A 23,138-nucleotide genomic window follows, 5' to 3' on the forward strand; every position below is an offset into this window, starting at 1 on the left:
TATCCCCTTTCACTATGGCTAACATCCCTATCTTCAATAGGAATGTGCCTCCAGAGACTGGCTCCCCAGTCCTCTTTGAGGACCGTTTGCATCTTTAGGGCAACCTCAAAGGCCTCACACCACTTACCTATATCATCTCCCACAGCAAAGTTAGGCTCCTTGGGAATGCAGACACTTCTTTCTCCATTTTCCACTGGATATCACTGCCACCATTTCTACTGGGCTCTGATGCCTGCATGGCTTTGAGGTCCAGCTTTTGTATACTCATTTGAAGAGCCACACAGAATTTTCCTCTCTTCCAGGTCCAGTTTATTTTCTTCATGGATCCGGGCAGCCTGCTCTGCTGCCCTTTTGGCAACACCTTCTGCATTGGCCAACCTCTCCTCCAGTTTCAATTTTCTTTCCTCAAGGGCCCTCTGGGCAAATGCCTCCTCTGTTTCCCTCTTTGCAGCAGCATCCTCCTTGGCCGCTTCTCGCTGCAGCTTGAGTTTGTCCTGCTGCAGCTTGAACTCACTCTTGGCCCTCCTGTCCATCAGCTCCTCTGGGGACAGATTGCAAAAAGGAATGCTGCTGGTTGCCCTCGATCTGGAAGGGGGCCTTACTTCTGTGGGTCCTTCTCTCTCTCCTCTGGAGCCATGATCAGGTGGCTGCCATCTCCCCCTCTGTCTCCTCCTCCTGCTCCTACTTAAAGTCCACCTCTTCATCCACCTCCTCTATAGCTTGGCCTCACTGATGGTCAATTTCAGAGAAAAAAAGCGACAATCCATAGACATGAGGATATTCAATGTTGTGTTAGAAATAACAAATCAATGTTGCTGATCATCATATAGTAACCAACGGTAGGTGCCCCAAGTGATGGTGCAGTGAAAGTGGATTCAAGTAAGCCATATACAGAAGAAAAAGTGCAAACAAACCATATATTTACAATGTATACATGGGGTAAGTACCGATTGGTTATTGGAATGAATCAATCACAAACCCAAAGTTTTTAGCTTGTGGGCACCAAATGCATAAAGATATGAGTGAAGATGTTTTGACCCCAGTTTAGGCTTAATCAATCAGGGTCTTCATCAGGACAAAGAACTGGTAGCGACCTGCAGGATAAAATAAATAGATGGTAAGCTATCCCTCATAGTGTGTCTTTGATGAGTAGGTGAGAGCTGTAGACTGAAAGAGTGTCTTGCCGAGGCCAAAACGATTTGGATCAATGTGTTAGCAAAAATGAATGTTTGTCACTTTCTAGATGATAGGAAGGGAAAAAGGAAGAGACAAAGGCCCATACAGTTAATATACAGATATTAATCCCAGAACAATGTCCAATAATGCGGCATGCAGTGAGGAGGGCTACTGCATGAAACTCTTAAGGCAACACATGCACACACAACTTAGTATGCAAACAATCATGCTGCAACTGGTCAGAGCAAGCGGTGTAAAATATGATCAGCCTGTGCAATGGGTGCCACATAGTGCACATCTTTTGGTAATGTACCCAACCATAAAGTGACCGGTTTATATGGAGCCAGGGATGTGTATCTTGGGTTTTGAAAAACAATGAAGAGTGATCAAACTCCAGTGTACAGGACTAAAACCATGCAATTTAAACTAGAGCCTGGCGATCAGGAGGACTAACACTCCAGGGCAAACCTGACCACAGCAGACAAAACAGCCACATTGCTGCCAAACTCCCAGGTGCAAACCCGGCCTCTCTGGGGAAACAAGTTACAAAACATGCTCCTGTCTAAGGTACATGGTACCTAAATGCAGAGGAATTCTATAGTGTCATGTCACAGGTGGAAATCAAAATAATCAGTGTGCCGCAGATCGTACTAAATTATTTCAAAACAAGTGATGATATTATCATAGTGTGTGCCCTTTCTGTGTCTGACATGACAAAACACGTGTAGAAGAAATATGTTATGTTATGTTAAGCGTGTTTGTATAGCGCCTAACTGCCCGAAGGCCTCGTAGCGCTTCTAATGCCATAGCGGAAATGAACTATTTATGTTCGTAGAAGAATTTAGATTTTAAATAGCCAGGTCTTCAGGTCCTTCCTAAAGGAAGTTTCTTGAGAATTAGATTTTATACTGAGAGGCAGGTTATTCCACAGCACAGCACCTTGATATGCCAGTGATCTTCCTCCCCATCTTGCTTTCCTCACCGACGGTACTATGATCAGGTTAGCTGATGAGGATCTGAGTGGCCTAGCTGGAATATAGACCTGTGCCAATGTTTTAAGCATTTCAGGACCCTTGTTGAAAATGGCCCTGTGAATATGGCATAGGGCCTTGAACTGAATCCTCTCTTCAACAGGGAGCCAGTGTAAGGATATGATTCCTGCTCGTGTAGAGTATTGCTTGGGGATGTTTAAGAGTAGACGTGCCACAGCATTCTGTACTCTTTGCAGTCTTTGGATAACATATTTAGGTGATCCTATAAACAAGGCGTTGCCATAGTCAATTCGAGAACCTATCAGCGCCTGAATGACCAATCTTCTAGTTAGAAACGGTAGTAGCGTTAGAACCTTCCTCAGCATCCTAAGCAGGGCAAATGAGGTTCCTGCTATTCTGTTGGCGTGTTGAGCCTTTAATAATAGGGGATCCAGCCAGATGCCCAAGCTTTTGATAAGGCTTTTAGGAGGAGGCAGAGTGGAAGCTCCGTCTAGTAGGCTGGAATTAACTAAGGGCCTATTTTTCCCAAAGAACAGCACCTCTGTTTTTTCGTCGTTAAGCTTCAATTTACTTCCCGACATCCAGGTAGCCACTGCTTTCAGGCATGGTCCTAGTGCCGTACCCAAATCTGGTCGCGCTTTCGAGAAGGAAACAACTAATTGGGTATCGTCTGCATATGAGACCAGTTTTACTCCAAATGGTTCCACGATCCCTGCTAGAGGCCGCATATAAACATTAAAAAGTAGCGGGCTCAAAGCCGACCCTTGAGGAACACCGCAAGTACTAAAGGTGCGCTTGGAGATGTAAGATCTATCCAGCACCTGAAAGGATCTACCATATACATATGAGCGGATCCATTCTAGTGCAATACCAGCGATTCCACATCCCCGCAGTCTATCTGCGAGGATGTTTAGATCAACTGTATCGAATGCCGCGCTCAGATCCAGAAGGATGATCGCGGTTTCAATTCCGTTATCCATCCTTTTTTTTGCTTCCTCCGTAATGGCGATCAATGCGGTTTCTGTTCCATGCTTAGGCCTGAAACCCATCTGAGTGGGATGTAGGAGTTTTCCTTCTTCCAAAAGCATAGACAGCTGGCTGTGTACCTGCTTCTCCGTAAGTTTAGCCATTAGAGGTAACAGTGAGATTGGTCTATAGTTATTCAATAGTTTAGAATCTAAATTGTTTTTTTTTAGAAGAGGCTTCACAATTGCTTGTTTCCATGAGTCTGGAACCATACCAGAGACTAATGAGGTGTTAATAAGTTTGGTAATTAATGGGCCTGAGACTGGTAGTCCCATAGTTAAGATCTGGGGGGGCGCAGGATCCAACGGAGATCCTGATTTCGTTGAATTCAGTGATTTTACCCTTATATCCAGACTAATGGGCGTAAAATTTGTTAGGCGGATATCCTCCTGCCCCTCCTGATGCCCCATCTCCTGATCTTTACTTTGGGAATTGGGAAATGTTTCATAAATATTCTGAATTTTGCTTAAGAAGAAGCTTGCCAGATCCTCTACATGTTGCTGTGGGAAGTCCCTACTTTCTACTTCCTCAGTGGGGTTAATGAGGTCTTTTAAGGCATTAAATATCTCTTTAGGAGAATTAGCTGCTGCCTCAATTTTTCCAGCGTAGTATGCCGCCTGTGTTTTCCTAATTTCTGAATGGTAATCTTGAATCGTGATCTTATACTCCTTTTTGGCGGAGTCATCCTGGGTATATCTCCATTTCCTTTCTAGTTTCCTGCAGCCTCTTTTCTTCTCCAAGAGGCTAGCATTAAACCAGGGTGCCGATTTCTTTCAGAATGTATTTTTGGTGTAGGAAAAGGGTATAGTTTCGTCCAGACTATCCTCTATCCATTTATTCATGGATTGCGTAAAGTCTGATATATTGTTTATATTTATATGTCCTGGCCTCTTTTTTTCGAGTGCGTTAATCAACTCGGTGGCTTTTAACTTATGCCACTTTCTTCTACATGAAGGGGCAGCCATGTTCAAGAACTTATGCTGCGCAATAGATAGTTCTAGCTCTACCAGATAATGATCTGACCATGCAAGCGGGAGTGAAGATATAAATTCTAGACGTGGTACATTAGAGAAAACCAGATCAAGTGTATGTCCTTTATTGTGAGTAGGTCCCTGAATTAACTGTGCTAGGTCACAGGCATTCATATCTGATATCAACATCTTAGTGGAGGCATTACCCATCTTTTCTGCATGTAGGTTAAAATCTCCCAGCACTAGGAAGTTAGGTTTAGTATATATTGATTGTGAAATATTTTCAGCCAGTGAGGTCATAAAATCTCCCATAGGGCCTGGAGGGCGATAGATCAAAACACCCGATAAAGTGTAATGAGGATTCACATTAATAGAGAAAGACATACTTTCACTGTCTTTGATTAAGTTGGGTGCTGTAATGATTTTGCAGGAGTCTCTATAAATCACTGGTATACCACCTCCTCTAGTAGGTCTATCTAATCTACTGATCTTATATCCGATAGGTAGTGCCATTACAATATCTGGCGCAGAGCTCTCATCCAGCCATGTTTCTGTCAGAAACATGGCCAGAGGTTCTCTTTGTTCCACCAAGAGATGAATATCCAATGTATCAGCTCCTAACGAGCGACAATTATGTAAAAAAATAGGTAATTTGTCTAAGCCCTTATACTTTCGCGGGGGCAGGTCGACTTGGAAGGACCAGGCACAAGACGGGCATTTAGACTGACCATTGTAAAGGTCAATGCTCTTCCCACACCTCTTGTGAGGTATAGTATTTAGGATAAAAAGATCCTTACTAGAGTAGGTGATAGTTTCTTTCCCTGAGGAGTTTTGGGCATAGTTTCTTGGCTCTTGGCTCGGTCTGGCGCGGACGGGCACAAACGGGCTTGCCTTTGGCGCGCCTTTGGCGCGCCAGCGGCACGTCCGCTGCGCGCCGCGGTCATGTAGTGTTTAAATAGCTCACTGGCAAAGAAAACTAGAATGCTAACCTCCAAAATGGCGGCGATTTTTAGATTCTTGTATCAGAGGGAGCGTCCTATATTTAATGTGGTTTTTCCTCGTTACTAATGTGGGGGATGACTTATTTAAAAAAGGTTTACCTTATATCAACATGTCTTTACCAGAAAATTTCATACGAGTAAAAACGGTTTAAAAACGATAAAAACGAGTATGTAGATTAGGCAGAGTACAAAATGCATACATGTATTACATTTAGACCTAGAAATACATATCTCCATCATCTGTTTCCAAGTGACTAAAGAGTTGAGGAGGTTATGTGTATGTTCCTGCAGCCATGCAAAGGTGATGCTGCTGCTAAGATCTTGACGGTGCTTGTGAGCATGCATGCGAGAGAAAATTAAAATAGACAGGAAAAGAAAGCAATGAATGCAGGTAGAGCCTAGGGCACAAGACCAATAAGGACACTGTATCCCAGGCAACAAAGAGGAAAGATACATTACCAATCACATGTATGGCATATGCATCACAGTACAACCTTCCAGAGAAAAGGGTGGGTGGACAGTTCAACATATGTTCACGGTCTGAAAGATAGACCGAAAGGAAGATCCAGAAATGGGAATAGCCATCCTTATCTGGCATGTATCACAAAATGCCTCCACTCATCCTGAGTATTTAATCAAGTATTCATGGAGACCAGATTTGCATATATCTGCACTCATGTTACTGTAGTTTAGTGGTTTAATTTCCTCCTCTTGGATCTGGTCTTAGAATCTCAATGACCTGCCATCTGATTTGGTTCGCCGTGTTCCCAGTTCCACATAGTGGTCCACAAGTGGTGCTCCTGTAGTCCTGCAGTTAATCATGCTCCGATGTTGCAGGATACGTGCCTTGACTTTTTGAGTGGTCTGTTGTATGTAGATTTTTAAACATCAGTACCATAATGCATAAATGACATTCTGTGAATTGCAGTTCACTGGTAAGCATAAGTAAAGTGCAGAGTCCTAAAAGCCAACAAAAATGGGTTCAGAAAACAAGGGGAGTGAAGGCAAAACATTCAGGATCCATTATCAGTTATTTTTGCTTTTGCTGCTCTAAGTGGGAAGGGTATGCCCATGCGTGGGTCCCATGCTCACTGTGCCACTGTATTCAAGCTAGCCTTGCTGATGAGTGTGATACCCTGAAACCTTTCCCAGGATGCTTGCATCCGGTCCAGGTGGTACCTGGCCTGATAGTTCAGGTTGGAATGTTCCCATGGGGAGCAGGGTCAAGACTGATTTGCATGGCTGGGGCCAAACTGGTGTGGCCTAGTAGGCAAAATCAATATGGATTATGGAGTAAATACAGATATATGAGAGAAGGTGAATGTTTGCATGGTTCAGCATTCCATCCATCTTTTTGCAGATGTTTAATAGGACACTTACTGGGCCGCAGCAGTGATGACAGTACTAGAGGGTAGTGGGAGAGAGAAGCTAGACAGTCCATGAGGAGATGGAGGCTTTGAGAGCCAAAGCAGGAAATTGAAGATCCCATTGGTTCCTCTCATTGGCTAATCTTGTCAAGGGTTAGCCAATGAGAAGACCTTCCCTAACTCATCACAGAGTCAGGTGGAGTCACATAGACTTGCTGATCCCACCTTTCCCTTGCTGACGAGTTAGGGGAGGGTGATATGAGTCATCAGTGATGGATGGTCAGCCGTGGGCACTTCAGGGCCTGAACCTGAAACTCCCATGATTGATTCTGCCAGTGACGCTCTGCTTCAAGATGAGGGAAGGATCCTAGAAGGGCTGTGGGATCTTCAGCCCAAAAGGGCTTGTCTCAGGCTCCCTGGCACTTGTTCATTAGCACATGTAAAGTACCTGGCTGCCTAACCCTGACATGGTCAGTGTCTGTCAGGGTGTCCTTTCCTCGACCTGACAAATACTCATCATGCTTTGAAAAAGGAGGTAAAGTACCTAACGGCAAGGAACTTGAATGGCAGAAAACAACAGAGGTGCAGGAAAAGAGGGTTGGGTGTAAATTAGTACAAAGCGTAAGATAACAACAACTACAACATCCTTCCAGGAGTCTACTCCTTCTTGGAAAAGGCCATAAGTACTGACTCTATAACTTATATTATGGAAGCACTTGTGATAATCTGGAAGTGAGGCTCTGTAACGAAACTGTGTTCAGTCTAGTATCTGCATGAGGTTAATCTCCACTGTCCGGTCTTCCACAATTTCCATGCCTTTCCACCCCTGTGAATAATGAGATGTCTGAGTTGTGTCAGAATCCTGCAAGTACCCCCATTCCTTGAAACTAGGCCTGCACAAATTTTTTTACATTGCTGTAATCTCACATAAAAACAGCAATTTTGCATTACATTGGTAACACAACATTTTATTACTCCATGTAACGTTTTTTTATTATTTATCAATTTTATTGATAATTACATTGCGCATAGTACAACACGGGGGAAGCAAATTCACACACAGGCGATAAACTTGAACACATAACTCATCACACGGTACAGAGGTCCAATTACCTGGTAAACTTCTGAACAGTTTACAGGACATTCACATCATGATGCCATAGGTCGGCTATAAGGTGATGACTCCACGTCACATAATTGCACACAATGAATTGCAAATAATTAGCACGCTGTAAGGAGCAACGCAAGTAACCAGAATGAGAAGTTGCTTGTGTTTGTGGTTGTCTTTCTAGTACTATTTTTTACAGCCAAATACATCCTTGTGTCAAAAATGGATGCGAGCTTGCATTATGTGCTAACATATAGCACCAAATGCCCATTGTGCAGTTCAAGTATTTTATGCATAATTTCACATACTTTTTCTGAAACTTTGCATTATTTCACAAAAGTAAATTGTACTAATTTTGCAAACCCTTAATTACGCTCCTTTTCTATTGAATAACTGTTTGGAAATACATCTGATCATCACCAAAGGAACTCCACTGATGGACTGTAATCATACTAAACATAGATATGAAATTATCAGATATTTGGTGTGCCATACTTTCATTAATCAAATACAATTGTGTTGTAGGAGGTCTGGGTGCACTCAGACCTCTAGGACTGGTCACCCACTTTTAAATTAAGTGACACACCTGTTCAGTCAAGTAGAGCTATTGCATTATATGGAAAATACATTAATTTAGGCAAGCTCTGAAAGAACCATCCACCTAATCCAGGCTTTCTGATGATTCATACATAAACCCTTCAAGTATTGTTCAATATACGGATTCAGCCATTCCATCTGTTTGTAGGTGGCGACTAGTGGACTTGAAATGCATGGTGCCTATTTTTTATATTAACTTTTTTCAAATAATGGAACTTATTTAAAAGTCCTGTGGCACAGAGCAGAAATGTTCCATACCTACAACATACAGAACATTTCTCTCCTCTCCCCCTCCAATGGCTCACAATGGGCTGTCTAATGCCAACACAGACACCCTTGCACCATGGTACAAGGATGCCTGCGTTGCAGAAAGGTTTGTTGTTGTGCAGGAGGGGACACCTTTGTGCACAAAAACAATCTTTGGAGGGTTTTTCTTTTTTCTATGTGTGCTGCAGAATGCAGCGGAATGCAGCACACATAGAAAGAGGAAAAATGAGGAGAAATAAACATATTACTTGCTATTGCACGTCCCATGGGGAGTTGTAAGATTTTGATGCATTCCCAGGTTTACAGGTTCTTGTAAATCTGTGAATGCATCAAAACTCATGAGTGTTGCATGGGGAAACTCATCGCAACGCCCCTGGAACGAAGTGTACGGCAACACAGCGACATGCGGTGCATTGCCTTACACCATATCTACAAGGCCATGAAAACCCACACAAGGTGGCTTTGCATGACCTTGTAGATATGGGCCTGCACTATGCACTGCTGGTGCATCACATAAAGTGACTCACCAGTGGCACACAGGGCTTGTAAATAAGCCCCCGTCTTAAATCATGTGCCTTTTTCCATCATAATGATATCTGGCCATGACAAATGTGAACTAAGAATATTCCAGTTAGTTTCAGAGCTATACATAATTTATAGAGGCATGTGAAATGGCCCATCTTGGTGAACTAGTTGACTCCTACCAGCAACATGGTGTGTCCATTAGAGCATTTCAAATCCACAATGAAATCCATTGAAATCAAGGTCCATTCTTCAGTAGGAGTTGGTAAACGGTGAACTAATGCTGTCATCGGACTGCCGGAAACTTAGCTTGTACATATACAGAGTATGGCAGGACCAAAATACCAACTGACATTACCTTGCTTCTTTCTCAGTCTAGAATATCTGGATATTGGGAAATGGTGGCACCACTTCATTACCTGTTGGATGAACCCACTGGGAACGTATTGAACATTTTTCTATTACAAATAGTGGTTTTGCACAGTCCTTGGATCTGTTTCTTGCTGAGACCACTACTTGGTGTCAGTACCTAGCTGTGCTTGTTTAACTGATTCCAAGAAAGTGGCAGATTCATTTGATTCATTAGTAGTTACTGATATAATATTTGGAGCAGAAGAGAACTTTCTTGTTTTTCATTTGTCATGAGAGGGCCTCTGCAGTGACATGTTTATTAACAGGCTAGCAAGTGGTTTAGTATTTAACCCTAGAGAAGAATAAGGTTCATCTTACATGCCTTGCATATGCACAACTTATAGCTGTGAGATAGAATTCGATTTTATGATCTTTTCATGGTGTAATTCTATGATGTAGCCCCTTTAAACATGGCCCCAAACAACAATGCCTCTTTAATCGCTAGAAATCCTCTGTCATTGATAGTATAATTTGTCATTGTTTTTGGGAGAGTCCAGGTAAAGTAGGCCACTGGATGTAGGGCTTGTGTCTGTACATCATGTTGTGGTAACAGCGATCCAAAGGCAGAAGAAGATGCATCTGTTTCCACCATATACAGTAACAACACTTTAAGGTGTCTTACAATGATAACCTGTGCTTAATTTGTAAATAAAAACGTGCCGGTGCCCAGAGCTCTCCTCTTAAACATGCGGGTGCTGCATTTAGATGTGCGAACACAAAATACTGAGGCAGCGCAATCCTGAAGCCATCTCAGGCCTCTTCAATCCATATAAAGCCACTCACTTCCCCTTCAGCTCACTCTTGCAGCTTTCTGCTTTCTCCCTTTGTGAAGCTTTTTCGTTTTTCTCTTCCTCCGCCTTTCCCATTGGCGTATTTTTCTCTCAGCAAATGCTTGAGGCAGAAAAATAACCGCCGGCCCTCAAAAATAAGTGCTGGTGCTTAGCACCGGAAGCAACAAGCACAAATTAAGCACTGATATTAACCAAAGGCAGTTTTCAGTTTCTGAAAAGGCTGTTATAGTTCTTCCTTGCAGTGGTAAGGTACATCTTTTTGGTTAGTTTCATGATAGGTTGGATTATTGTTGAGAAGTGCTCTATAAAATATCTGTAGAAGTTGACAAACTGAACAAACCATTGAAATGCTTTTATTGAACCAGGGGTAGGCCACTCCTAGCCAGCTTTTATCTTAGACACATCCATACTAATGCCTTTTCCAGAAATCTCGAATTTCAATACTGGGTACTTTAAAGAGACACTTTTCTGCCTTTGCATGGAAAGCTTTTTTTTAAAAGACAAGGGAGTACCTATCGGCATGAAGGGTATCATTAACAAAATGCTGTAAGACAACTGCTGAATTACTGAGACCAAAGAGCTTGACAGGGTACTCAAAATGTCCATGGTGGGCATTGAAAGCTGTTTCCTCTCATTTCCCTCTCACATCTGAACCAAATTATAAGCTTCCTTTAAATTAAACTCAGTGAAGAACTTACCTGCCTTTACCTGGTGAGAAGAACCAACATGAGGGGAAGAGGGTATCTATGTAGATAGTAATAGCTTTGAATCCTTGATAGTCACTACATGGCTAAAATCCCCATTTTGTTCAGGGACAATGAAAATGGGGGCCTTTGTTGATGATATAGAATGTCTTATAAACCCTTAAACAAGATTTTCCATTAGGTATTAACATAGAACCTCACCTTCTGTCACTGTTATTGGTTAAATCTTTTCACAAGATATGAAGTTTCAGGGTATTAAATAGATGACACCGTCATTTGGTGATGAGGAAGGGTGTCAGCTCCCTTTTAACTGAAAACATCTTGAAAGTCTTCAATGTTTAGTAACAGAGTCTTCCATTATGTTATCCTTCACCTGAGATGAATGCATTAATGGGTCTAGTAGGGCAAGGGGTTGTAGGTTGCACAACAGTCATTTGATTTACATGTGTTAACAAAAATGCCTGCCTCCTTTAATTTCTGGGGTACCACTGTCACTGATTCCAGTAGTAGACCCTTTGAGTGTTTTGAGCATAGCAGAGACCCTGAACTTTCAGTTGGCTCTCCAGAAGCCGAGCAGAAGGAGAAGCTGAGCAACTGGAGAAGCTGAGCAGGAGGAGACGGCTAGGTAGTTTGAGAGGAGAAGGCTGAGGCTAGCTCACCAGAAAAAAGAGATGAGAAAAGAGGAGAGACAAGGGAAATGGGCCAAAGAACAGAGGAAAAAGAAAGGGCAAAGAGAGCTGGAGAGAGAAAAGATAGCCCTTGAGAAGGAGAAACTTAGGATGACAGCAGCGACAGCTCACCCTGGGAGAAGTGACTTCACCTTTAGCTCAGATCAGTTTGTGGTCAAGATTCCAGGAGAGCTTGTATACTTGTATACTTGTATATTGAAGGGCAGTATATCTTGGAATGTTTTTTGAGCTTTGAAGTTGCTTGTAAGGCACAGTCCCAGCATGAGGTTTCCAAGGCAGCCGCTTTAAAGAGTTGCGTGCTATTGGAAGGCACAGCGGTCACTGGACAAATGCCTGTGGCAGACCATTTTGTTTATGAGGGAATGAAGAAAGTTCTGATTAAAAGATTTGGGCTGAAGTCAGCTCAGTACCCTCTGATATTCAAGGAATCCAAGAGAGCAGATGGTGTGCCATCTGAGGCCTGGACTGACAATGTCTTGTGTGAGAGGAATGAGTGAGTGAGAGTGATGGAGGCCCATGATTTTCCATCCTTTAACCAGTCTGTAGTGGCAGAACAGCTCGTGAAGGAGTGCTCTGCCTCACTTAGGTAGTACTTGTCCAATCTGATAGAAAAGGATCCAGAGAAGTTTGTAGTGTTGGCTGACAAGTGGTTAGCTAGCATGGTCCACAAGGGATTAGAACAACACAGTTGTAAACCAAGGGGGGAGAAAAACTCTCCATGACTGTTTCCAAGCTGGATGGTAATTCCCGTGGGAATTGAGGAGTACCCAGGTGAAATGGTAATGGTATGTCCTGGAAAGAGCATCATTAGAAGGGAGAACAGGAAAGTTCTTCCGAGTTCCAAGTGGTGACTTACTAAAAGTACCACCAGGTGCGGCACTACAAGAGGGACTATCATGTGAAAGAATCTTTACCAGCTGCATCCATTATAGTGAGTATGCTACAAATAGGTAAAGGGACCCAAGAGGGCCCGGTTGCGCTCAACCTTGTAGCAATGGACATCAGGAGAAGGACCCAGGTGCCCTTAAGCACACTCATCCTAACACAATGGGGTTTATGCAGTAAGTTTGTATAAATGGAAGGAAAGTGCCTGCCCTGAGAGATACTGGAGTCTTCCACACTAAGTCTGAGAGGAAGTTTCTTAAATCTGATAAGATTCACTGTGGTACCCAGCATACAGTTCTGGTAGCCAGTGGAGAGGACATGGAGTTCCTGCTTCGAGGGAATTGGAGCTCAACGGAGAGGTGGTCATGGTCAATGTTGGTGTAAGGTAATAGCATGGTGCTGATTGTCTCTTGGGCAATGATTTGATTGCCCTTTCATTTGGTGCGAAGATGAGAAGCTTTTATGGCTTGGACCATGTCAGCTGTTGACCCAAGCACACGCTGCAAGTCAGTCTCAGGTGGAGACTGTGACCATTTCTATTTTGCAGAGACCAGGACAACATAGTCTGCAGGAAAGGAAAGACTCTTAGAAGGCACATGCCATTGGGACCACTGCCTCTTTGCCAGATGGAGGGGCAGATGAGGTTTCTAAAATGGACTAAGTGCTGGAGTCTGTATCGCTTCCAGAGCTGCAGGGTTTGTTAGCTGATGGAGGGCTGATTTCTACAAGGCATAAGAAGAGTGATCTTTGCTGGTGGGACTTTGTAAGGAAGCCTAGGAGGAGGTCAGTAAAGGAGTGGTTGGTAAACACTATGGTGTTCATTATGACCTTGGCGGTGCTGCCCGCCACGCCTTCGGTTTGGGTCAGACTGCCGACAGCGTGGTGATGCAGGACCACCAAATTATGACTGTGGCAGTGAGCTGGCTGTATTGCAGCCAGTTCACCGCTTGTACTGCCAGGGTGGTGAGACCGCCTGGCCAAAGGTTGACCACCTTCAACCTGGTGGTCCACCTAACACCGCCTGCGGTATTATGAATATCCTTTCCACCAGGGATTCTGTGGCGGCAGCCCCGCCATGAAATCCCTGGCGGAAAGGATACTGGCGACAGGACTACTTATTCCTGTTGCCACAACAGGACTCCCCAAACCCCCCTCCATGTAGGAGGCCCCCCTGACCCCATCAGAAGCCCCCACCTCCCCAAGCAGCGATGCACCCTCTCCCTCGACCCCATCCGAAGCCCCCCACCCACAAGCAGCGACACCCCACCCTCCCCTGTTCCCCGTACTTACCCCCTGCCCCTGATCCACGCACTCACACACCACACTTATATACATACACGCACACATCCACGCTCACTCATTCACATACACACACGGCCATGACACCCCCCACTCCCCGCATATAGACATTCACACAAGCACACAGACACTTGCACACACATGCACACAAACACATCCAACACCCCTCAACCCCCTCCATTCACACACACACACACCCCCATTCACCCACACAACACTCAACACCCCCCCCCGTCAGATGATCACCTTACCTGGTGGTCAGGGTGGTCATCCAGGAGGGAACGGGGTCCATGGTGCTTCCTCCGCCTCCGGCTCCCCACCAACACAACACCACCACGCCGTTTACAATGTTGTAATACGGCGGGCGGTGTTGTGGCGGCGGAGCAAGCTCCACTAGACCTCTGACTGCCAATATGACTGCTGGTGGCTTCCCCCACCAAATATTGGCCGAGAGCAGCTAGCGGTTATAATATGGCGGTCTTCAGACCGCCAACACTGACAGTCATATGGCGGCGGTGACTTCGGCGGTATACGGAATAGACCGCCGAAGTCATAATGAGGGCCTATGTGTGCTGGTAGAGTGGCCTAATCAATAGTGAGTCGGTGTGGTCCATTTGTGCACACAAAGTTCCTGTTGTCAATGAATGATGAAGTGCCCTTCGCAAGCCACTGGGGCATTGGAAAGACCCAGGATAGGTTAAATGCTCCATTTCACTGGCAGAGGATGCACAGCAACAAAGAGATGTTCTGTAGAACCTATCCAGCTTGCCAGAAAAGTGCTAAGACAAGAGGGAGGACAAAGGCACAATTAGGGCTCATAACAGTGGTAGGTGTTCTATTCAATTGGGTGAGAATTTACATTCTTGATTCATTAGACCCTTTCTCACAGTCAGAGAACAAGTATATCTTGTTTGTAGTGAATCATGCCACCAGGTATCCCCAAGCAATACATCTAAGGAATATGACCACAAAGGTGGCAGCGAGAGCTGCACTACCACTGACAGTTAAGTGCTGAAGGGGTAGTATTTGTCCCAGGTAACCAGCATACATAGTAGGTCGGGCCCCGTGATGGCAGGAGTAAAAGGCCGCCGCCCCCACAGCTGGGCCCATTAAGCACTGCCTGCTACAGGACGTTCTGAAAAGGGTTGTGACAGTGGTACCCAGTGTCCATATTTCCCTGCATCTTTGGGATGAAATTAAAGAATATTCAGCGGGTATTTTTAAGGATTAGATTTGACCTTATCAATATCTGTGCACTTCAAAGGAAAGGCTGTCCCTTGCACGCCACAGGACATTGCTCTCCTATACCAACACAGCCAGGGCAATGTGGCACACTGCAGATTGTTTTCTTTCAGGTCAGGGTTCCTACCTGCCAGTCTGTCTACTTGCAGTAGTTTTTAAGGTTGTCCAGACACTGAAATACAGACCCTATATGATTACCACGCTTCACACAACTGAATGTAGTTCACTCCCAAGTAACTTCACATCAAGTCCACTCTGCCCAGTCTCACTCCTCTACAATCCTTTAAGGCGTTGAGATCATATAATCTTTCTCATTTTGGTATGCACTTACAATGTACAATTGTGGTTGCATCTGTATTCACTTTGCAGGGTGCACAATCATCCTTGGGGTGTTGTCCATGCCCTACAAATGCTTTTATAAGTGAATACGGATAAAATATCAGCAATATTAGTGGGAGGATGGCACGTTGGCTCTTAGTAAATGACCCTTTGGGATACGGTGCTTGTCACACTGACACATGAACATATTGTGATTTTCTTGTAGTCTCTAGTGAAGATGGCTACGTATTCATCACTTGCTGCCACATTCAATTCTTTATCTATTATGTGCATTGTATACAGCAAGCTAGACATTTTTCACTACATGTTTTTGCCAGGACTCAAGTGAAAGCCTAACCTAAAGTTGGAATGCCCTTTTGGAATGTTCCGTTTCAGATTGGGACGGCTTGCCTTTTCCTGAGCAAAAAACATTTTACAGTCACTAAAATGCATGTAATCCCTAAGTATGCATGCATAGGTGTATCTAATTTCCAGAATTTCTTGCTCCCTCCTCTAGTTTCCTTGTAATATCCCATTCATTTTCTATAAACCTACCTCAAACCCTGAGTTGTCTGTCTTCCCTTTTCTGTCGTGGGGCCATATCACATAAAGTGACCACTGGAAGTATTAATTTAAGTCAAGCCTTTGCATCTTTTGGGGCTGACCAATGTCTTAAATAGCTGAAGATCTGCAGCATTGGTATTTTTCCACCTTAGACAGTGGTAAATGGTTGCTTGTCACTGGAAATCCAAGGGAATGTTGTGTTTTTCATTGGAAATGTAGCAGCATTTGTTGACAACTCTAATGTAATAACAACACAACAGAAAATGAAACAATAACACAATTCAGGGTAAAATTATAACACAGCAAAAACTTAACAGCATACAGGAAAAGAGAATAGACATAGAATGTAAACATTACATCCCAACAATAACACCATGCACTAAAACAGCAGAAGAGAAGATCATCTAAAAATACAAAACATATCACCAACACAACACATTTGCACACGTTTCTTTTAACACATTACCACCTCCACATGTTGGCTTTCAAGTACGACAGTACGGTATGCACCAAACACTGACTTACTTAACGCTAAGGACATGCAGCTGCACCATCCAACACAGTTTTGTGGTCCTGCCCTAATATCCTCCCCGTTGTTGCCTCACTTTCTTTTCTGCAGCTCAGGAAAAGGCACGGCGATATCTTCAGCTTGCAACTGTGCTGGGACAACCTGGTGTTTATCAATGGATTTGAGAACGTGAAGGAGGGGCTCATTACCAGATCCGACGACACGTCTGACCGCCCGCATTTTGCAATCAACGATAGCTATGGCTATAAGAAGAACTGTGAAGGTATGTGCCCAAAGTCCACTGATAAAGGAAACGTTGAAAGTGACCAACATCTTCAGCACCAATTTTGCAATGTACATAACTAGCATCACCTGTTAGATTTCTAAATTCTCTTGGCCCTATCCACTAAGCGATTTGCACTTTAATGTTTAGTATCTGTAGCAAAGTCCTGTTTTACTGTATAAACTCATTTTGGAATGCAAACAAGTGATTTTACACTCTTAAAAAATACTCACTCGAAGATTTTTGTGGAAGTAAATCTTCAAATCTACGATTTTGTGCATGGCTGTAGCGTTCCAGAGCTAAAATGTGGTATGAGTTTAGATCCTGACTTGCCTGGAACATACACAAATATTATGTCGTCATTTTACACACTAAGTTAAATGACTGCAAAATGTATCCTCATACAATACTAAGACATACGGTAATCCACAAGAATATACATTCACATTCAATCTACTGAACTACAGCACAATATAGAGTACATCTCATATACAACAGCAAAGCAGTATTGTCATACGCAATCAAGGTATAAAGAGTACAATAGGCTACTGTAGTATATAGTAAGTGTTCATCTTTTTCCATGCCACTTCTTGATATTGTTAGCCATTGCAGATACAAAAGGCTTGGCTGATAACTTGTTTGAACCTGGTTTCTGGTGCAGATATGTGTAAATTGTCCCAGTACTGTTGTACCTTGATCAGAGTAATGGTGCTGTTAAACTGACACTTAGGTGGACCCTTTTACTGCGGCTTATGGACTAAGTACCTACTTTCCAATATGTATACAAAATAGACTCAACCATTTACTTTTTTTGGAGGACTATCTCCTGGTGGTGCATTAAACCATGACTGGGACTTCACTACATACTTACGTGAAATACTTTTGTGTACACTTCCTAGTAGAGGAAGTGGAGTCTGTTGTAGCACCAGACCTAACTTGTCCTTATTTAATACTGACCACATTACTTGGGGATTGTGTGGGTATTTCAGATCCCCTGCTACAATTGGGGCACCTTTCTAACCTATTCTAAACCTGGAAGAGGTTGACTTATGCTCCTATCCAGAACGAGAAGGGGGAGCTGTGAGAAAACAGGGCTGATTGCAGAGGCCCCATAACTTTTTGCCCCCATTTTCCTCTTTTTGCTGGTGTTTTCCTGACTTTGATGGTGCCCTGGGTACTGCTAACCAGTCCCAGGGCCTGTGCTCTGTGTAAAATGGATATGCAAATTAGGCTAATTATAATTGGCTAAGTTAACCTACCTATAAGTCCCTAGTATATGGTAGGGCATGTAGGTTTAGGGACCACAGCATAGGTGGTGCACACCTAGGTGCACTGCTGAGGTGCCCAGTGTCATTTTAAAAGCAAGCCTGCCTTGCTGGCTGCTTTTAAATTAAAGTTATATGCAAATTCGACTTTGGAATTAAAGGTACTTCCAAAGTTTTAAACTACCTTATTTTTACATATAAGTCACCCCTAAGGTGTGCCCTATGTGCCCCTAGGGCTGGGTGCCATGCAACTATAAGCAGGGACTTTATAAAAATAGATTTATAAGCCCTGGTGAGGTAAAAACAGTCAAATTCGTTTTTCCCTCATTGAAGTAAATGTCCTTCATAGGCTAGAATGGGCAGACTTTATTTTAAATTTTAAAGTCTCCTTAAATGTTACATACCAAGAATTTGGTATCAAATTAATTGTTGTAATAAATCCCACAACTTCCAGTTGTTGGATTTAATATAACTTGTTCAGGTAAAAAGATTAGACTTTACCTAAAAAGTTGCCAATTTCAGCTCTGCATTGTTTTTGCTGCTGTGCTCTGATTGGCCAGCCTGCAGCAGCTTCTGCCAGGCTGCCTTGATGAGGTGTGAAGTGGCCTGGCTTCACACAAAGGAATGTGCTTGGGGGAGAGAATCTCCCCTCAGCAGATGGTGAGGCAGGAAGGGGGAGGGCTGCCAAACTGGTCTTCAAAGGCAGAGAAGGACATTTGGAGCACCCAACAACACCCCCACATCCTGCAACCCCAGACAATTAGGTGCCCCCTTGATTAGATTAGGAGAGGGCAGGAGAGGGGTGTGTTTATGATTTTTAGCCACACCAGTGGGTGGGCTCAGCCAGATGTAACCTCCAAAAATCAGATTCATCCATGTTGGATTTTTAGAGACTGTTGCACCTGGGATGGATTTTTGCCACACTTCCCAGGAAGTGGTCATCACAGGGGGACGACCCTGTCCCTGATTGGAGAACCAGGGCCCCCCTGCTTTTCACCCAGGAGCAAGGATAAAACTGGCAGACCTGCACCCACACCTCAGATCCCCTCCAGAATTCAACAAGAAAGGAACTAAAGAAGAAGAAGGACTGCCCTGCTGGACCCCTGGCCTGCACCTGGACCCTGCACTCAGAAGGACTGCACCAGCTGCACACTTGGGCTTCACCACAAGAAGGACTTTGCCTGGCTTCAACTGGTTCAAGGAGGGACTCCCTGTTTGCTACAGGTGAAAAATTGCTTACCAGAGTCCCCTGCACCAACTCCTGAAGAAAGCGACCAGCTGACCACTGTCCAGTGGCCAAAAAGGAGTTTGCGCCAGGTGCATTCTGGGAGTTGAAGTCCGCACCCCTCAAGGACCATCACAGAACTTCTGGACCCTTGGGGTGAGCTGTGGACCCCAAAAGAACCTTAAAAGAACATCTGGGTGAAGCCCCAGAAGTTTGGAAAAGATTTGAGAATTTTTGGAAAAAAGCTCCAGAGAGGGACCGACCCGCCGCGGAAATTCTAGCCGGCTTGCCTCAACCGCTACCCGGCCTGACTTCGTGGTTCGTCCCGGTAAAGAAAAACATCCAAAAAAGAGACTGAGTCCGAACGTAAAAAGTTGACCGGGACCTCCCAGCCATCGTATCCGAGAAGGGCTCCATGGACGTCGGATCAAGATCCAGGTTTACCCCGGTCGAAGGATTTTCATCTCGAAAAAACGACTAAGTCCGAAGGTAAAAGTCTCCACCGAGGAAACCCACATCGCGTATCCGGACAAGGGCTCCAGGAGGTCGGATTCAACTGGCAGGTTCGTCCCGGTGAAGAAAAACTTCAAAATAAAGACTAAGTCAGAAGGTAACTTTTTAACCGAGGCCTCCCGCGACCTGTAGCCGAGCAGGGCTCCATCGCGGTCGGCCTGAAAGTTTGACTTTGCCCCGGTCGAGGTGCAACCAGATGACCCGATTGGCGCTTTTTGTTTCTAAGCGCTAGAAAAGTAATAATTCTTTAAAAATTCATATCTCCGGTTCCCCTGAACCGATTTTAATCGTTTTTGTGTCATTTTAAAGATAAAAATATAAACTATTTTTATAAATTGGTTTTGGATTTTTAAACTGTTTCCTGTGTTTTATTTAATTACTGTTTTGTGATATTTGAATGCTTTACACTTTGTCTCCTAAGTTAAGCCTTGACGCTCGTTGCCAAGCTACCAAGGGTTGAGCTGGGATTAATTTACTGAGACCTAACTGTACCTATGTGGAGGTTAGTGGCTTGTTGCTAGGTGTAGGTACCTACCTGCCCTACCAATAACCCATTTTCCAACAGGAGCCCTGAACAATAGTTTTCAACTAGATCGAAAAGAAAAAATAGGTACTTGCTACTATATGCTACAATCTAAGTCATGTTGACTACAAGTCAGTATAGTCTGCTATCAGGCAGTGCTTCCATTGCAATGTATGACATGCACCTGGCAAGAATTATGAGTCTGCTTTCTTCTATCCAGAATGCATCTTGAAAAAAAGGTTTACACACCTAAAATCAGTATATTCCATGTGATAAACAAATAGTTATTTAGCTATGATATGCTGATATATAAAGGCACTCTTATCAGGTGTTATTTTACAAGAAACCCCTTGATTTTGTCTGAAAAATAACATGAAATAAGAAATACAAAATGGTTTTATTCAAAAATAGGTCTTGACTATTATTATAATAATGCAAGTAAATACTTATCTAGATCATTAAGATCATTTGAGGACTGTGTTAGTTTTAGGGGAGGAAGCCAATTTCCAATATGAATTGACTTATGATATTCTACTATTTTTGTGCTGCACTTGCAGCCTGAGGCGGGCACTCCTAATTAATATGGTCTAGATGTAATGGCAGCATCCACCACCTAGGTAGCAAAACAGAAGCCTGTCCCTACCACAGTCTGCAAGGGAGGAGACACTGAAACCCCACACATGTAAACAGTGATGGGAGCAGCATTTGAATGCTAGAAGCTTCCATCATCATCATCACAAGTTCAGGCTGAACAGATGGATGTGATCCTCAAAGTGTGCAGCATGAGCTGGGAGCATAGGGTCTTAGACCTACAGAGCCGGGCTTGATGGAGCATCCCGCTCTCAGCTAAGGCAGACTGGAACACCACACTGTTGAGAGGAAGCCAGGTTCAACGTCTGTGAAAATGGCCCTAAAGTAACTCTCTCCCTGGACCCCAATCTGAAGCCACATTGCTGCACCACTACACCCAATATGTGGGAAATGACTATCTTCGGTGTGATAGCTCCCCACTTTTTGCCCTCTCTGTTTTGCTGAACTTAGACATCTGTCCTTGTTAAACATATTTAGCTTCTATATAAATCCCTATTATGTGGTGTACAATGGCCTGGAACTTCAATGCCAACCTGTGGCCTGCAGCACCTATTGCACAGTCCACAGAGTTGGCCTGTAAAACATGGCCTATGGCCTAACACGTGTAGCCTGACTGCAGCAACATAAACACCTTCCATGAAACATGTCAAAATAACCCTTTTTTCAGCCCAGAAACCCTGCTTTCAAATATAAGTCACCCTTATGTATACCTTGTTGCCCACAAGGTAGGGTGCCTTATATTTAAAAGCTGAATGTATGAAATTAAAGTTGCCATGGTCCTCCTTTGACTTGCCCCCAAACAGCTATTTTCACTGGCAGTACAAATCATAAAATTTAATATGCAAATTTTGACTAGAATAGGTATTCAAAATCTATTTTTCATATGTAGAAAAATCTAATTAATTGTGAAGTTAAAGTCCGACTAAATGTTTAGGAAAAGTAACTTTTAGAAAGCTACCTTTTCGCTGCTAAGCTCTTGGAGGCTAGTTTGCATTAGTCTGTCAACGTGTGCCTAGACAATGTGTGGCTTGATGAGGTATGCAAAATTACTCCCTGAACAGCAGTATATCTTAGACCCATGACAGGATGGACTGGGCGTGGGGCATGTGATCTCTATCAGCTCAGGAACGGCATCTGGAAAGAATCCATGAAATTCATTAACTTGAATGGGACGGAGGTGAGTCCTATCCACTTATAATTTAGTGTAAGGAGGGACCTAGGAAGGGGGCCACTTTGATCCCTGGATGTACTACACATGGTAGCCAGCCTGGCTCTGTCCCACTGGAGGAGGGAGTTGACTCCAGAACCCGTTTGTTGTGGCCTAGGAGGAGAGGACTGCTCATTTCCCGAAACATATCTCTGTTGCAGACACAAGTTTCCTCCAAGGGCAGAAGGCTGTGCCATCTTGGATTTCCCTTAGAATAATCCAATGTGGGATAATTTGCAGTAAGAGAAAGAGGATTTGCTGCACAAATGGTGACAGTTGCCTCTGGAACCTTTTCCTCATTGGTTGGGGAGTGTCCAGGAGTCACCCCCACCCTATGGCTGGTGAAAACTACAAATTGTCACCCAGAGTCTTCAGAGTTTTTCACAACATTTTTGGTACCTGCAGAAGATAAAAAAAATGACTGGACCTACTGTCTGTGACCTGTGTAGTGACCTGGACCTGCTCCTACTTGTACCTACAACAGAGATGTAGATACCAAGGGTCAGTTGGCTGACCTGTGTTGCTACAGGGGCACAGCATGCTGCAAGAGGTATTTTTTATTTACTTAAATGACCAATTGACCAGTAATTACTGAACCTGCACTGGACTCTGCTGGTGGCCTCTGCCGGGGTGAGCCCTTTACTCCTAAGTGCTGCCCCTGAGGTCCTGGAAGTGATATCAGTAACCTGGAATAGTCGCTACACAAATCCCCAAAACTTGGAAAATGTTTGGATATCCAAAGCCTCCAGAGCATTAGCAAGACATTGAGGCAAAAGGGTCTGATTTTGATGCAACTTCATCTGATACAGCTGCAGGCTTGCCCTGCTGCAGGATTTTGAGCTCCATAAAGAAGAATGAGTTAAGAAACTCCCTGACAACAAATACAAAATAGAAAGAAAAATAAAAAAACAAACACAGAGAGGATTATTCACTATGTCTAATATCCAGATGCTAAAAAAAACATTTACAAAGATCTCAGGAAAGAGATTGTCCTCCTTTTCAGGTAAAGCCTTGTAATGTGGAAAACATTTTAACTTATAAAGAGGCGTCAAAATAATCATGCTAGATAGAGTTAAGACAGCAGATGGAAAAG

At 43.7% G+C, this 23,138-nt stretch overlaps 1 protein-coding gene across 1 annotated transcript in view; it reads left to right on the forward strand.

Moving 5' to 3' along the window:
- The window catches only part of LOC138292687 (cytochrome P450 2D15-like), a 404,725-nt gene that overhangs the window by 37,644 nt on the left and 343,943 nt on the right, over window positions 1-23,138 (forward strand). Inside the window, exon 2 of the mRNA XM_069231408.1 lies at window positions 16,550-16,721. Coding sequence (XP_069087509.1) covers window positions 16,550-16,721 — 172 coding nt within the window. The remainder of the gene's footprint in view (window positions 1-16,549; window positions 16,722-23,138) is intronic.

Source organism: Pleurodeles waltl, chromosome 4_2, assembly GCF_031143425.1.
Source record: "Pleurodeles waltl isolate 20211129_DDA chromosome 4_2, aPleWal1.hap1.20221129, whole genome shotgun sequence".
Classification (NCBI taxonomy): Eukaryota; Metazoa; Chordata; class Amphibia; order Caudata; family Salamandridae; genus Pleurodeles; species Pleurodeles waltl.